This window comes from Prinia subflava, chromosome 2 (genome assembly GCF_021018805.1).
Source record: "Prinia subflava isolate CZ2003 ecotype Zambia chromosome 2, Cam_Psub_1.2, whole genome shotgun sequence".
NCBI classification, from domain to species: Eukaryota; Metazoa; Chordata; class Aves; order Passeriformes; family Cisticolidae; genus Prinia; species Prinia subflava.
Genome location: NC_086248.1, coordinates 39,699,068 through 39,715,498, shown reverse-complemented (window position 1 = coordinate 39,715,498; position 16,431 = coordinate 39,699,068). Strand labels below are relative to the sequence as shown.

The 16,431-nt window shown below is 38.5% G+C and overlaps 1 protein-coding gene across 1 annotated transcript in view; it reads left to right on the top strand.

Annotated features, from left to right (window-relative positions):
* MMS22L (MMS22 like, DNA repair protein) overlaps positions 1-16,431 on the top strand; it is an 89,679-nt gene that overhangs the window by 67,602 nt on the left and 5,646 nt on the right. The window contains exons 17-22 of the mRNA XM_063389692.1: positions 1,257-1,399; positions 2,148-2,290; positions 2,443-2,602; positions 6,272-6,441; positions 13,085-13,296; positions 15,562-15,728. Of these exons, the coding sequence (XP_063245762.1) occupies positions 1,257-1,399; positions 2,148-2,290; positions 2,443-2,602; positions 6,272-6,441; positions 13,085-13,296; positions 15,562-15,728 (995 nt within the window). The remainder of the gene's footprint in view (positions 1-1,256; positions 1,400-2,147; positions 2,291-2,442; positions 2,603-6,271; positions 6,442-13,084; positions 13,297-15,561; positions 15,729-16,431) is intronic.

Sequence of the window (16,431 nt, the reverse complement as noted above, 5' to 3'; positions counted from 1 at the left end):
TGGGACCAAGTAGACTAGCTGTGTACATCAAGATTACATGAGACTGAACTTCTTTACATGTTACTGCAAGGAGCATTAAGTCCATAGGCAATCTATTTATTCTCTTTTGGTCCTGGAATTCAGTGTTAATTTTTTTTTATTTTATTCACTTTCATTTGGTCTCTTTACTTATTTTGTTAATAGCATTTCAGCAGGGATGTTCAGACAAAATATACAGATATCACTGGTTTTAAGTAAATGAAGCAGATAAAACCTTCGTTAATGTTGTTTAGTGAGAAATAAAATCCAGTTTGGTTTCCATCTGGACCTTTGTTGACATGCTTTTGCAAGCATGAATAAAAAATCAGTAGAAAGTAAGTAGATTTACATGTACACATATCAAGAAAGAGTGCAAGTGTTTTTCATTAAAGTTGAAGTCTCTCAAATAAAAGGTGTAACTATTTTCAAAAAATATCCCTGACCTGAAGCACACATGCACCTCATTTGGTAGTAATTGAGAACGGCGTGCAGCACACACCTGCTGTCTTTTAGAAAGAAGTCTCTCCAGAATTAATGATGCAAGGTTGATATGCTTGGGATAAACAACTGCAGCAACTACTCCTGGTAGTGAGGCAAATAAAACTTTAGAAATACAGAGCAGTAGAGTACAGGGACTGTGCATTGATTGACTCTAGTCTAACATCTGACTGCTAGAATAGTAGCAAGTGTTTGAAAGTATATTTAGCAAATTTGTGTGGCAATGGATATACTTGTGTGTGTATACATACCTAAATGAATATTTCTGTAAGTGTACTGATGCCAGGTACAGCAGTTTCCTTTGTCTTCTCCAAGGTGCCCATTTATGTTTCCCTTTTGGATCTGTTTTGAATGTGGCATATCTTTATTTGCTAAAGCAGACCTCCTTTTCTCCATCTTTAATGTAGTTAGAACTAAGCAGACTTTAGAATAGTGTGGTACACCTGGGCTGGCTTTATATGAAAGGCTGGAGCACAGTGAGCAGTGTCAATATGAAATTTCAAGGTGATTCAGATGAACTATTTCCAGCATTCTACACTGTCAGTTTAGATATACAGTCAAATCATCTGTTGTTACAGTAAGGCATTGCCCACTGTATGAATTTTTCTCCTTCTGTTTTTTGTAGCCAAAACATATGTACCTGTGTATATGTGCATCTACGGCTAAATGACACACTGTCACCTTTCTGCCTACTTTTATTAGATCTCTCTACCTTTTTTCTTCCTCTTCCACCTACGCAGTTCACTGTGTGAAGCTTTTTCTAGCATGGGCTATACATCCTACCAAGCTTTGACAGTGCGCGCATGGTTTCGCTGCGTTTTGCAAATGTTCCTCGATCAACCAAGTGGCGCCTTGGCCAAGACAGATGCTGAGAGAACAGTTGGTAAGTGCTCACATTTCCCTCATGTTTGCAGTAACGGGGCTATATTGCAAAGCTGGCAAACATTTTCAGCTAATTACAAAATGTATTTTTGTTTGTATTCCTTTACTTTTACCTAATTACAAAATGTGTTTCTTTACACTGCTTGTGCTACTTATTGATAGTTTGCCTGCTCTGCATATGACAAATTTATCACAAACAAAGATAAAAGAGCTTGTTTCCTTGGAAGCAAAGAATAAAAACTTGCTCCCAAGGAGACAAGTTATTTTTCCCGCATGGAGAAACTGCTCTAAAAAAAGTGAAAATCTGAAGTAAATAGCCAGAAATCATGCTGTGAATGGCCTAAAAGGAAAAAAGAAAGGGAGGGGTGGGGGAATTTAGTTGCAATTAATTTTCCCCTTTTTTACACTGGATATTTTGCTTTCTTAGAGCAATACTTCATCCCTTCGTCTGAAACCACTGCAGTTCTCATTATCTGTAGAACATGTCTTCCAGTCACTATTTCTCATACACATTTTGCAGATTTAAAAAAAAAAAAAAAGAAACCCATCAGTTTGGTTATCCATTTATTCTCTTACAAATTATATCAGAAAAATAACTGGTTTGGACTTGTGTTATTTGTCTGGAGAGATGCAGTTGGTTGTCAAATAGTATTTTAAAGTGATGTTCAGTTTATCATTTTGGGACTAAATTAAATCTAAAAGCATAACTGTATACTGTATTTACTGATGTGCTCTCTTGTTATAATCAGGAAAAGCCTACATGGAGCAGCTGACTGAAATGACAAGACTGATTTTTAAACTCTCAGAAGTAGAAAACATTCTTTTAAAAGCTAATGTCGGACAGTCAGTTTTCAAGCAAGACCCAAAAAATGCTCTTGTCCAGTTCATTAAGGTACTGTACATCTACCCCATGTTAGTTTCATAGGACAATTATAGTGAAAAGAGACTGTGTATCAGATTTAGAGTGCTGAAAAAGAAATTACTCACAAAAGTCTTATGAGAGACTTAGTAAGCTGATTTATTTCAATGTTTTTGTTTTATCAGGCTGTTGGTAGGACTTACAGTGGTCTTCAGACACTCCCTGAGAAATCTGCCATGGTAGCAAAGACTCTGGAGTATTTGGGTGATGTGTTAAAGTACGTGAAACCCTATCTGAAGGCGAAAGGACCTCCAGAAGGTCTGCAGCTTACATACTGGATCATAGGTAATTTTTTTACACCTTTTTTCTTTTAGGAAATAGTTTTAAAGAATTAGTAAAATAAACTTATAATACTTTTTCCTCTCTAATGTATCCATATATATTTTTTCTCTGTACCAATTAATGTTTAAAAAAAGAAAGTCACCAAGATGCTACAGTTAGATTTTTTTTTCCAGATTATCTCTAGATCCTGATGTCAAACCTCCTTATGGTTTTTGTTTGTGGGGGTTTTTTTATTACCCCTGCAAGTCAGTATTTTCCAAAGTTGTTTTTGTATCTTTCATTACTGCAAACCACCTGTTCTACCTAAACAAACTCAGAAACAGTGACAAGAGCTGGTTTCTGGCTATTTAGCTGCAGTGAGAATTGTCGTAAGTCATAGCAGTTCCTGAAGCTACAGCAATTTATACCCACAGTGGATCTTTGTTTCCCATAGAGGGCTGTGACACCTTTTTGTATGAGATCTTCTGTTGTTTCCTTCCTCTGCCCACTCATTTTAAACAGAAGCGATGAGCTCTGAGTTGTTCCTGTAGAGCATAAAAGTAGGTGTACACCCTTCTGAAAGAATTGCAAGTTTTGAAGCGTGTGAATTAAGACAACATGCAGCTTTCATGTTAGGTGTCCACACTCTGGGGCATAGCCTGACTCACCAAAGAAAACACTGTAGTAATCACTTACTTGAATGGATTTTTTCAATATTGTATAGTTAAGGTAGAAGTGGAAGTGCAGCCATGGAGTCGTAGAATTCAGCAAACGGTAGGCAGATTTTGTTGGGTCAATTCGGAGGGGTAAGGCAGAGTTTAAGACTCAGGTTTTAGGGAGCTTAGGAAAAGGTTTTTTGATGTGGCCAGGGGAAACCCCTCACTAGCCCCTTGCCCTGGCCAACGCCACGAGCCACCACCTCCTGACCCCTGAGGGACTTGGGTGGTGGTTTGGAGAGGGCTGTTCTGTTCCCCACAGCTCCAGGTGTGTCAGGGCCGAGGACCAGGGTGAGAGAGCAGGGAGGAGCCTTCTCAAGAGAGTCTCAAGGGAGTTTATTCCTTAAAGGAGACAGGGACAGAAGACCGAAGACCCTGACAGTGGCTGAACCTGGGGTTTTAAACAGGGGTGGTAACAAGGGGTGGGTACAATACAGTAACCAGTTGGGGACAAACAGGGAGGAGCTCAAGGAGGGATTTACAAAACAGGGGCCAATGGGACAACACAGGGGGAGGGCACCGCTTGAACCACCCAATGGGGCATCGAACAGCACAGAACTCTCCAGAACTGGGGGAAGGGATAAACACAGATTGACGGCCAAATAGGTGGGGTAACAGGCAGGGGGTTGGTTCAGGGAAGGATTGGCGTGGGACATTCTGGAAATAGGGGCGGGGTTTGGGGAGTGCCTGATAACTGGGAGAGGGAGGAAGTAACTTGGGGTGAAGCAGTCCACTTGGAGATACTAGAAGCCAACCGTTTTAAGAACTCATAAAAAACTCGTTTTCTTTACTTGTAAAGAAAATACACACCAACGCAGTTTCTCACCCAGAGGGTGGTTGGGCACTGGAACAGGCTCCCTGGGGAAGTGGTCACAGCACCAGCCTGACAGAGTTCAGGAAGTGTTTGGACAATGCTCTCAGGCACATGGTGTGACTTTTGGTGGGTGCAGGGCTGGGAGTTGAACTTGGTGATCCTTGTGGGTCCCTTTCAGCTGAGGATATTCTTATGTTAAGCAGTATTATGACAGGCTGCATGGTATGTAGTGGAATTATGTTAGTGGCCAAATTGGCTTAGATATGTATTTCACTTCACTTTAGGAGCTGCTTCCCTGACATGCACTCTGTACTTTACTAAAATGCAGTTATAGCGTTTATTCATTAAGGGTGGAACCACTGATAGGGTGGAAAAAGAAGAATGCTTCAATTATCAAAGAATGTGCCAGTCTGACCCACTTACCTTTAAAGCAGAGTAAACCTTATCTATCTTAAAACAGAGATAATGATTTGCATGCACACACAGCTTACATCATGATTCTAAGGACCACAGAGGAAGCATGACCAAAATATAGAAGGTGCATCAAATGTACTAGAGTTTTGTAAATTACTTAATTTTTATATTTTGGGATCAGCATACTTTGATACACAAGATGTATATCAAATTAAACATTTTTAGAAACCCAGATGTGGGTTGGTGCCTTGGCAAGTAATTTTAGATTGGTGTTTTCCTTTTTGGATTGGTATTGTCCATTTTGTTCTTTGCAGTAGGAAACAATTAGTCTTCAATCATGCTGTTGTGTGCAAGAAAATGTCCTTTCTTTTTATTTAAGAAAACATAAAGAAGGTTTAAAAGAAAAAAAAATTCAAGTGTATTTCGATCACTGCTTCACATTCTGTGGGCTTGTTAAATTATACGAACAAAGCACAAAACTTAACAAATCTAAACACCTTCTGTCTGTAGTCAGATTGTGTCTTGTACTGTCCCATACATCACAGCAGTGATAATAGAAGGAGTACTTTTAGCTGGAATGACCATGTTTCTTTCAAAGCAGGAAGCTTAGACAACATTATTAGAAGTATTGTTAGGTGATCGTTCTCTTTCTCTATGATTGATCATTGTGTTTTCTTTCACTCCACAAGATTAATGTTGTTTTGCATTGTTTTTAGAGATGATAATGAATGACTTTTATAGATTAATAATATCTTGTAACAGCCTACTTTTGATTTTCCATTATTTTCAAAGTCTTAAACATGTTTCCTTGGGATATTCCTGTATTTTCAACCCAGCAAACTTTTTCTTGCCTCTAATAAAATGTAAAGTTGAAAATGTCTACATAAGAATCTTGTTTTATTTAATGTGTGTTTTGAGTATTAACTCTTCTGAGTATGGAGTTAGTTTTTCAAGGAAATTTACACCTCGCCTGCAGTAAAGATGTTTCTCAAAGTTGGAGTATTTACACATCAACACCTTTTTTTTTTTTTTTTTACTTTTCCCAAGTCAAAAGAGCAATCTTAAAACTGACTCAAAGCTGAGCAAGTGATACATTATTGTGCTGAAACGAGAAAGATGTTCTCTGAGGCTCTCAGTTCGTGATCTGAGAGCCGACAAATACCTGGCAAGGCTGTGCTGGTTTAAGGGAGTTATCTTCTTAATCTGCTGAAATTAAATGCAATTTGAAGGACATTTAATGTTTTGCTAACATTAAATTGCTGTGTGAGTTGTTGCTGATGTGATGTTGCTACAGCAGTGTTAGACAAATGTGAAGGGAAGGCAAAGGCAGCATTTCTCTGCAAAAGGGATGAATACACACAGCAAGGTAAATGTTTAAGTGCCTGTATGCTGATTGCAGTAGGGTTATGGATCAAGTTTAGTTGTTTTCTGCAGGGATCTAAGAGACTCATTCCTTCTTTATTATTGCTGTACTTTTCCTAAAGCATCTTCACTTCCCTAAAAACTTCTAACTGCAATGTTTTGAATCAATTTAGTATTTTATTTTGATGAACTGTGAATGGATTTTTGAGTTGTTTTGACTGGGATTCTTTTAATGGGATGCCATGGAATGAGTACATAAGAGTGAGACAATTCAGTTGCTCTTGGTACTCTCAGATTATCTAATTTAACATAACTGCTTCTTTAGGCTTTCGTAATTTTTTTCCTAACTGTAAATTGATTTGGGATTTTTTGAATTCTTTTCATCAGGATGTCTGGTAAAGTTCTGTGCACCGATACTGGCTACTTCCAAGGCACAGCAACTCTTGTTTCGCATTGTGGATTGCTTACTGCTGCCACACTCTGTGCTCCAGCAGGACAAGGAGCTGCCTGTGGCTTTGCTGTCTGCCATTCAGGAAAGCCTGCCTCTTTATCTCCAGGTAAATATCTCAGCTCTATTATCAGCACACAAATGAATCTTCAGGAAAAGATTAATATTGCAGAGGATGTTCTCATTTTTCCTAGTCGGAGCAAGCATTGACTGAATTTACCAAAGCAGTAAGAGAAGGTTTTTTCTTCTTGTAGAAGTGGAAGGAAAATTGCCACCCCTTTGGCTTTCCTCATTGCAGGCAGCTATGCTGTGGTACACTCCAGAGCTTCTGGTCTCATCACTGCATATGGAAAACCTTTAGCCAACCTGCTGGTTACACTGATCTCCAATGTGGCAGATTTCTCAAACAGTGCATCAAGTAATCCTAGTATGTAGTGAGAAAATTGTTAAGATGACAGAGGAAACAAATATTTTAAGTCATTCTTGACTTGGCTAACTGTAGATAGTTATAGATGAGGTATGCTTTTTTGTTGTTGTTGCTTCTAGGAACAAAAGAAAATCCTTGGTGTATTATGCCATTGGTTTGTCTTAATACTAGGAGAATATGTTTTGCTAGATCAGGTTCCTGCTGCTTATGATTACATGACTAAAGCCTTCTTCCCCATTATTCCTCCTACTCTTCCCTCAGTTACTCTGTCACTCTTGAAACTCTGTAAGGCTTGTTGACGCTGTAGAACGAGACTAATTTCTGCTGGTGAGAAAAAGACTGTATTTTGAAAACAAATAAGTTGACATGTTTTCCTTGAAATCTTTGTATCTTTTTTGCTTACCATTTTGCCCTCTCTCTTAGTCTTCGTTTTGATTGCAGTCTTAATGCAGTACTTTGCAGGATTGTATTGTGAAATAATGCAGTGGTGACATTGTAAACATCACTGGAATCGATTTGTTTCGAAAGCGGTTCAGTGTGATCGAAGGCATCTCATATGGAAGTGAATATGGTTATGTACTGCTCTGCACAGGATGTTTGGCTTTATTGCTCTGTAGGTATTTTCAGAAGTTGTGTACATATATGGCCATCTGGACAATGGTATTAGCATGGAGTGTGAGTGTCTGTTTGCTAATTTGGTATTTCAGTTCTAGAGCCAGTTTCTCTGGGGCTTGCACAGACAAATGTAGTCTTCAGATGAAACAAGTTGAGTAGGTTTTGAAGTCTTGAGTGTTATGTACCTTGGTTTCCTGCTTTATCTGCCAGATTCTGACTTCCAGACCTCACTTTTATACTCTTCATCAGTCTGCTGCATTGTCCATGTGCTTTCCAGCTCTGCTAGGTGATCTTGCTGATCAAATATTTTATTTTAGACAAACACTGCTTCTAGAAAACAAGTAATTCGTTAATTTGATAAACACTTTTGGGGAGAAAAGAGGAGAATTTGTGAGTTGTTTTTCCTGTTTCAATATGAGACTTCTATATTTTATTAATAGTTTATATGTACAAGGTTACAATAGTTTTAAGTGTTTCAAAATGCTTCATTTATTCATAAATACTTCCTTCTCTTTTATGTGTAAAAGTGGAAAAATTCTGATTTAGAATCAACTCAAAAATATTTCAAGATCAATTTAAAAACAACAAAAAACCCTCTTGTGAGAGCATTTGAGATTGAATGGATTCTAGGCGCTCTCTGGCATCTCAGGTTATTGTTTCACAGTTGGCTTAAGGCTACATTCATTCCCTTTCACCACCATATGCATTCCCATTTAATTTGCTTTAATGATTCTGTGAATAGCAATTTGTGACTAGAATCAAATACTTACAAGCCTAACAAAGCAAACAAAACCCAGAACCCCAAATGGGCATATCAGAAAAGTGATAAAACAGTGTATATGGGAGGGAAGATGGAGAAACAGAATTCTTTGGGAATAACCTTACCTTAACTAACCTAAACTGCAGGTGAACTGTGTGATGAGGCCCCTCTTGGGTAGCTGTGCCTGATGCTCATTTGTGGAGGTAGAGCACTGGTATTTTAGTGCAGGAGCTTTAATTCACCCTAATGTTAGACAAACACTGTTCTGTAGATCTGTCACTGTTAATACTCCAGCTTACAACTTAATCCTTTGGCAGTTACATGAAAATAAAGAAACAGTAATTTCGAGACCATGCAAAGTACCTTCTTATTTCTTTATTCACAATCAAAGTATAAAAGACCCTGAGTGGAATTTCTGCTCAGCAGCCTTTCCTTTTTTTAATTATTTTCTTCTTCAGTCTTCTGAAAAAATCCAGGCTCAATCTTCTTTTTCTTCTTCAGTTCCTACAGTGTGGGCTTCTCCTGCTTTGCTCAAAAAAACTACTTCAGATCTCAGAAAACATTTTACTTTTGCTAGCAAGTACCTGAATAAACGTCCCTCTTACCAGAGTTTTTAACAGCTATTCTTTATGTGGTTTACTTGATCCTTTTTTGGGTTTTCAAGGGGTTTGAAGTCAGTCCTAGTAGCAGTTTATTTTACATATCTACCAATGCAGCAATTTTATGAAATCCTATAGAATTCCTGGATATTTTCATCTTTTAGGACAACAGATGAAGCTCCTTCTCTCCACACAATGTGGTTGATTACTGCACAATTCATCAGAACCAATGCCTTCACCACCCCAAACCTACAGACTTATTTGTATAATTTCTATGCAAGCACACATAATTGTCAAATGCACTAATTGAGACTGGATGTTGCATTTCTCTCTCCTTAGTTCAGACTGACTGTGTTTACTTGTTTGTGCTTGTATAGAACTTTGGGCTATACCCCTGCCTTTTGACAGTTTTTGGGCAGCTGCTCTGGTCTGTACTGTACAGGGAGCTTATCAAGAACTTTTTTTCAAACTCAGTCACTGATTCTGCCTTTTCAAAATTGCTTAGCTCTAGCAACTTTTAAAGTAATTTTTTGGGTTTTTAAATCTTGCCTAAAGTGTTACTGTCTGGATACTGTTTCTTTCACTGCATATCGGTTTTGATAATATTTGATGACCTAAGCAAGATTTTTATTGAGATATAGTATAAAAATTGCCCTCAGAATTGTTTGAATGACTGACTTTCTAAAGTAAAGCACAAAGAATGTGAATGAACAGCCATTTTACAATTGCTTGGGACTGTTCCTAATTATGAGATAGTGAGGAATGTAAAGTTTAACCATAGGTATTTCACCACTTCAAGAAGAAGTTGAGTTGATTTATGTGGGTTGCTAAAATCTACCATAGAAAGTTTCAGACCAATATTGTTCTTGATGAATTTCTTGGAGAATGATTTGGAGGATTTTTAGTACGCATTTACCAGTAATACGGAAAAGGGCTGAAGCAGTGTAAGAAACTTGTTTTGGAAAAGAAATATTAATTTAAATATATCTTGCAGAATACAGTGTGGGTGCATGGAATAAGTACTGTATGCATGATCATAGGAATGCTTGATTTATCAGTGTTAATCGTGTCCAAATACAGAAGATTTGCTGATTTCTGTCAAAATACTGAATGGCAAAAGAGCTTCATTCTGAGTAGTGCTTGGCACATAGACTTTCCAGTGGTTTTAATGGCTCTGTGCAGACTCAGCATTTGTCAGAGATCCGACCTTAAAAGCCCTCCCATGAGCCACATCTGTGGTCCAATATTTGAGCAAGCTTATTAATACATTTTGTGAATTATAATATGTATTTAATAGGAATTGTACAACATTAATTGGTGGACAGCAGATTTATTCCAACAGCAGGACTTACAGTATAAGTCATCATTAGGTAGCTTGGCATTTCTGCAGTGAATAGTTCCAGTAAGCCACACTAATCGGTTCTTTGCTCTCCACAGGTGATTTACAGATATACAGATAAATCAGAAGAGGCAGCTCTGGCCACAAAAGGTTCCTGCAGTGAACACACACAGGAATCAGTTGCCTTTCTGCTAAAATGAAGAGCAGATGATGTCATGCTTCTCTGCTCGCCTCAGAATGTCCTTTTTTTAATCTTAACCTCAGAAAATGACTAAAGAACATAGTTAAGGAAAATAAAGCAACTCTATCAACCCTTTAAAGTCCATCTGCTTTGTGGGGATTGTCCTGGTGGTCTAATGTGATTGATTTCAAATCTCTGGTCCAGAATTGCAGCCCAGTTGCACGTGTTTCTTTTTTCTCTCAATTGAATGGTAACTTCCTTCATCTCTCTTAATTACTGGGGGGATTTAAAAGAATATAATTTTGTCTGAACCTTGAAATCACATCCTTGGCTAGCTCTGCCTAGGATGTTTTGCCATTGTAGCTGGAGATTTGCAGCTTCTGTGTAGTGTTCGTAATTTATGCCTTGTGCCACTTGGGATATGGTCTTGTCAGACCTTGTGCAGGTCTGTTGCTCTCTGCACTTTTTAAGGAGAAGGAGGAGTCCAAAATAAAGAACACAGTGTTGACCTGAAGTCAGTAGGCCTTTTTGTCCAAGAGAGAAATCCAAGTTCTTTTCTAATTTTTTGGAATGCAGTTTCCAAATCAATTTATTTCAACTCCAGAAATGAAAATGCTTTTATGAAGGATCAGGCTAGGTTTGTTGGTTCACTTTCAAATGAAATTATTAGATCTGCAAAAATTAGTCAGCATTCTTTCAGATATTCTAATACCTATAAATTCTAATATTCTTTTTATTGCAGCTATTTTATAACTCTAGGATCATTCTTAAAACAGTAACTCTTACTAGTTAATAACAGATGTCTTCTTGATACTGTGTATCATTTGTTGATCCTCAGTTTGAAGAACCTTCTCATTTAGCAACTGTCATTGTTCTTCAGAGGTGCTGCATTCTTCATTTATTCCTGCAGGTATCCTCTGTAAGCTTGTGATGTTCTTTGTGTTCCTTTTATCAGATAAATTAATACACTTTGTCATACATGCTTGGGTTATTTTAGTATTAAAACAGTCTAGAGTCTAAAGAATGCCAGTTCTGATATTTGGGTTATGGAATACATTCTGTCTTTTTGTATGAGCTTTCGTACAGAAAGCACAGGCAACTCTCCTTTATGTCTGCTGCAATATCTTACTGAAAACATCAATCACTTAAGTTTACACACTAAATAGTCTGTCATCTCTAACAGTCTCTCTGAGTCTGCTACTTGCCAAGAAGCAGCAGACTTCTTTTTTTAAGAATTCTGATTCAGCAGCAGCTGCTTTTTTCCAATAATAATTTACTCTATGTACATCAAAGGAGGAGAAAATCTGAAGTTTTACTCAAAGCCTCAGTTCAGAAAGTGTGTTTTTTATCATCGAGACTTGCCGGAATTATCAAGGAACCCTAGAAGTATGTGAGGTGAAACCCTTAACCCAAAGCTGCATTCAAGAGAGCCACCAACAGCAAGTCTTCAAGCACCTCTTTGTTGAAATCTCATGTTTCCTGTATTTGTTTACTGTGGAACCAAAAGTGGGAACTCCCTATTTCAAGACCCTCAGCTATGCCTCAGCCTGCTTTTTTTTTTCCTGACTGTTCTGACACATTCACGCAGACAGGTATAGATGAAAATGTTTTTGGGGAGGGACGCCTATACAGAAAGCAACAGAAATACCCTTTTTCTATAGCTAGGGAACAAAAGCAGCTTGACTTGATGTGTTCATTCTTATATTAGGGGCATTAGTTTACTTCAGCAACCATAAATATTCAGGCAGATGCTCCTACCAAAACTGGGGGCTGGATTGCAATGCTAATGGAAGTTTGAAGTACTGTTGAAATTGCTGTCTAGAGAACTCTGTCCTTGACCTTGTTTTCCACCATTATGCATGTTGGACAAAACTATTGTGAAAAGTGAGTTCTCAAGGGGCTTCTGGTTGTGCTACTGACTGTGACCCTTGAGATAGGAGATCATGGGACCTTTTTATTTTTTTTCTTAGTGATTTGTTCTTCCTCTCAGTAATCAGAGGAGGGGGAAGGAAATAAGATCTTAACTTTCTCTTATGGGAACCCATTCCAGTAAGAGTACAATTTATTTTTTTTCACGGATGGACCATATATATCTTCTGTAACTACAGGTAGAGTTCAGAGAAGCACTTTCTGGGCAAGTACTTTCATTATAGATTTTTCTCTGGATCAATGTAGCTTATATTGGATAAATCACAGCAGTTTTAGCCTTATCTTAAACAGAGTTTAAAACCTCCTCTAAATCCCTTATAAATGGTGCCTAATTTACCCTAATTTCTTCATACTATGAGCAAATCTTTTCTTGTTGGAGCTCAATTCTAAGTGCTCATTTTTCTGCTGTATCATTTATACAAAAATTTCACATGGTCCTTTACAAGCAGATGAGGTACGTATTCTTTCTGTCCCTTCCCAAATCTTACCTGACTAACATATTTTGTTAGACCATGTACAGGATTGAAAACAGAAATGAGAAGCTTTTGGGCACAGCAGCTTTCTCAGGTCTGAAATGCTGTGGTTTTATTTTGAATTTGAAGGAGAGCTTGCATGTCCCAAAGCTTATCTTCCAATATATTAGTCTAGTGAAAGATTTTTCTCTCCTTTGCAAGCCTTCCCTGCCTCTGTCTTCATTTGCAGCTCATCCTATCTGCAAGGTAAGGTAAGGACCAGTGGAATATAAGCAAATCAGTGATGCTTATTTGTCAGGCATAGTCGCTCTGTGTGCAGCAGTTTACACAGCATGTAGGGAGTGATTAGCCTACAGTTGTTAAAGATTTATTCAACTGTATTGGTAAAAATTGATTCAATTCCTCACTTTGTAAAATTTCCTTCTACAGGGCTTGTCCTTCATCTGTTGTCAGTCCCAAACACAGGGTGCCTATTTAAATCAACTCCTTGGGAGCATTATTCGACATTATTTTGGACGATTTCTCCCTTCCTCCCCGACAGTGGCTGGTGCTGGACAGCATCCTCTGCTCTCTGCTTTGGGCAGCTCCATCACAGCCCCCCAGCTGCTCCGGCTCCGCAAGAGCACTTTGCATGTCATAAGGTAAGGGCCAGTGGAGGATAAAACACTCACTCAGGCTTCAGATTTCACAAACAGCTCATGAGCTCAGGCCTTTGCTTTCGTCTCAGCTGATGGTGCAGCTCTTAAAGAGCTTGGGATTTGCTGGGCAGGGAAGGTGCCCAAAAGAAGGACAGTGTTTATGTATCAGGAGAGTAAAATCGGAAAGATTTCTGAGAGAGTAATTAAGGATAAACAACAAAAAATATTGCAGGAGGTCATATGAAAAGCAAGTAGTTTTCTAGAAAAATTACGCTCCAATAAACATCATCATGTGTGTCCCAGGCTGTATTTAGGGGCACAGAGTTGTAGTGCTTACAGCTGCCACAGTTTCCTGTGCTTGTGGGGCCTTGTTGCTCTCTAAGTGTCAGGGCATACAGAGGTGTGCCAGCTGCCCAGGGGACATGGAAACTGCAGGTGAGGGAAGAGGAAGACAGAGAGGCAGGGAGGCAGTGTTTGTTCACTGCGCTGTCACCACTCGCACGATGTTAACAGCAGCTACAAATCTGTGTTCCTGCTGCTGGGAGGCTGGCACTTGATTTCATGTACTGCAGAATGGTGAACAATCTGTACTTTTCGTCCATGTGGGGAAAGGATTTAAAGCCCCTCAAATACAGGCTTATATCCACAGTAATTGGATCTTTATTTGTTAAAGAGTGGGTATACATGATGAGCAGAAAAAGAATGTCATTGCTGACCTTAGGTAAATATGATTGGCAATCCTGTAAGCAAAGCCTGTATTATCACATATTAAGGGACCGAATTAAGATTTCACAGTCTAAGTTCTGACATGTTTTTGGATACCCAAACTTTGTCATCTTATTATTTTTGAATGTGTGCATGCATGTGTGAACATGGGGATTGAGAGTGGAAAGTTCTGAAAGTTTAATGGCACTTGGTGATTTTTAAGACATGAAACATTCCTTAGTGATCTGGGAAGAATGTGTTAGAACTGAGCATCCCTCTGGTTTGCAAACTGCTGGGTGGTCATGAGCAGTCACAGGGTCTGCACACAGATAGGTGCAGTTTGCTTGCTGCTCTGCCATATGAAAGCGTGAATGCTGCTGCAGAGAGGAAAGGTAATCACACCATCAGGATTGAATTATCCAGCTCAGAAAGCTGTTGTAGTGGAAGAACACACCAAAAAAAAATTGTGGGAAATTTTCAGAGTAATTAATGAGAAGATTTCAGAGTTGCTGATATTGAAGTAGGTAAGACCACATGATACAGGAACTGTGGGTGTCACAGCTTTCATTTACTAAGTCACACCAATGCTCTGAAGCAGTGCCATGAAGTACACCGAGCTCTGATGACGTTTCATTTGAAAGTTGTAGAAGCACCCTTTGCTGAGATTTTAATAAGGATGCTGGTTTTTAATGGATGCATTGCTCAGTCAACATATGTGCCTTGTTTGAGTAGATAACAGTACCTAATATTAAATATCTTAAAAGGTTTTTTTGAAGGTTCTGGGAGTCCTTGCTGACTGATGAATAAATGCTGTGTTCTCTTTCACCTGTGAAACTTACTGTCTTCAGATTCCATTAATTTGTGGTGCCAAACAACAGTAGTTCATGTTCCTGTATTCTTTTGTAAAAAATGAACAAATCAAGGTGTTAAAATTGGAACACTCCCTGTGTGTGATGTTAAAATCTGCTCTTGTTGCAGATTGACAAGTCACCTTTTATCCTTGTGCGAGATTTTATATTGAAGATGTTTGTGCTAATTCTGACAGAACAAAATCAGTCATTGGCTGTCCTGTTACAACATACTGTTAGCAAAAATCAAATAACAGTACCAGGGTAACAGCAGAGCTGTTAGCACAAGTATGATTGTGAGTTTGCAAAAGCACATAAAGCTAAATAATGTGATTAAATAACAGCTGTAATATGCATGTTGGTTTAGGATTTTAGAATCTTGATTCCTTCATTTATTCAGTTGTATTATGAAGTACTTTTGCATTTAGCTTTTAATAGTCACACTTGGGTTTTAACTGTAGTTATGATGGCTCTTATTTCTCACTCCTCTCTGAACAGAAGAGTCAGAAGGTATCACTCTCCTCTGACAAACTGGGAGTCATTGCTATGACTAAGACAAATAGAAGCCATAATTTGAGCTTAGATAAAGATAGAAATCTATGTAATAGGCCTTCTGCTGAAATATCACAGTTACTTTAAGGTATGTGGTGCTTGCATTGCATGGGAAACAAAACCCAAATCATAGACTTTGTTCTGGCTTGCTTTATCTTCCCAGGGAAAACTACCTGCAGTTCAAAGGTCATGCTCCACCTCCTCGCTTGGCTTCTGTTCTTGCTTTCATTCTTGAAGTACTTCAGAAAACCCAGAGCACTGAACTGTGTGACATCGACTTGGTTCTCCCAGCCGTGTTGAAATGCTTGGTGCTGGTTAATGAGCCGCAAGGTGAGCTGTTTGTTTGCTTTAAGTACATCTCTCCACACCTGCAAGATTTCTGCACTGCAGAGCATCTTTCATCCCAGTATTTAACACTCTCAGATGAGGTGAATAAAACAATCTGGCCAGCTAAACTAGGCGAGGCTTTTTTTTTCATTATCTGGTCTGGGACTTCTATCTCTCAGGCAGAGAAGTCCTGCCTCATTTAACTCTAATGAACTAATCAACTTCTCAGGAATCTGAAGGCATTTCCTTTCCCCCATCCTTCCCATATAATCTCTGCCATTAGCAATTGTGGAACTTTTCTTCCACCTAAAGTTTTGAGACCAAATAAGACTAATGTATGTTCTCCCCATAGAGGCATTATAAATGGATTAAAAGTAGCTCTCTGAAGGTATCTTTTAGTCTTCTTTATTCTTTTAGCATGGTTTGTTTTATAGCAAAAACATCTTTATTTTTAGCTACTTAAAGAAAGAAGCACTCTTTTCACCCCACCATTGTATAACAAATGTACCTGAGCTCAAAATTTCCATTTCTTGGTGCTAGAGAGGCATTAAGCAAAGTTTGGATTCACCTCTGACTTCTCATGGGAATTTTCTCTAATAAAGTACTGTTTGATTCTGGTCTATAATAGTTTCAAGGACGAGATGTGCTTAGGAAATTGGCTCAGTCATCACCAATTTTCTTCCCCCTTTTGCCATCACAGGCATAT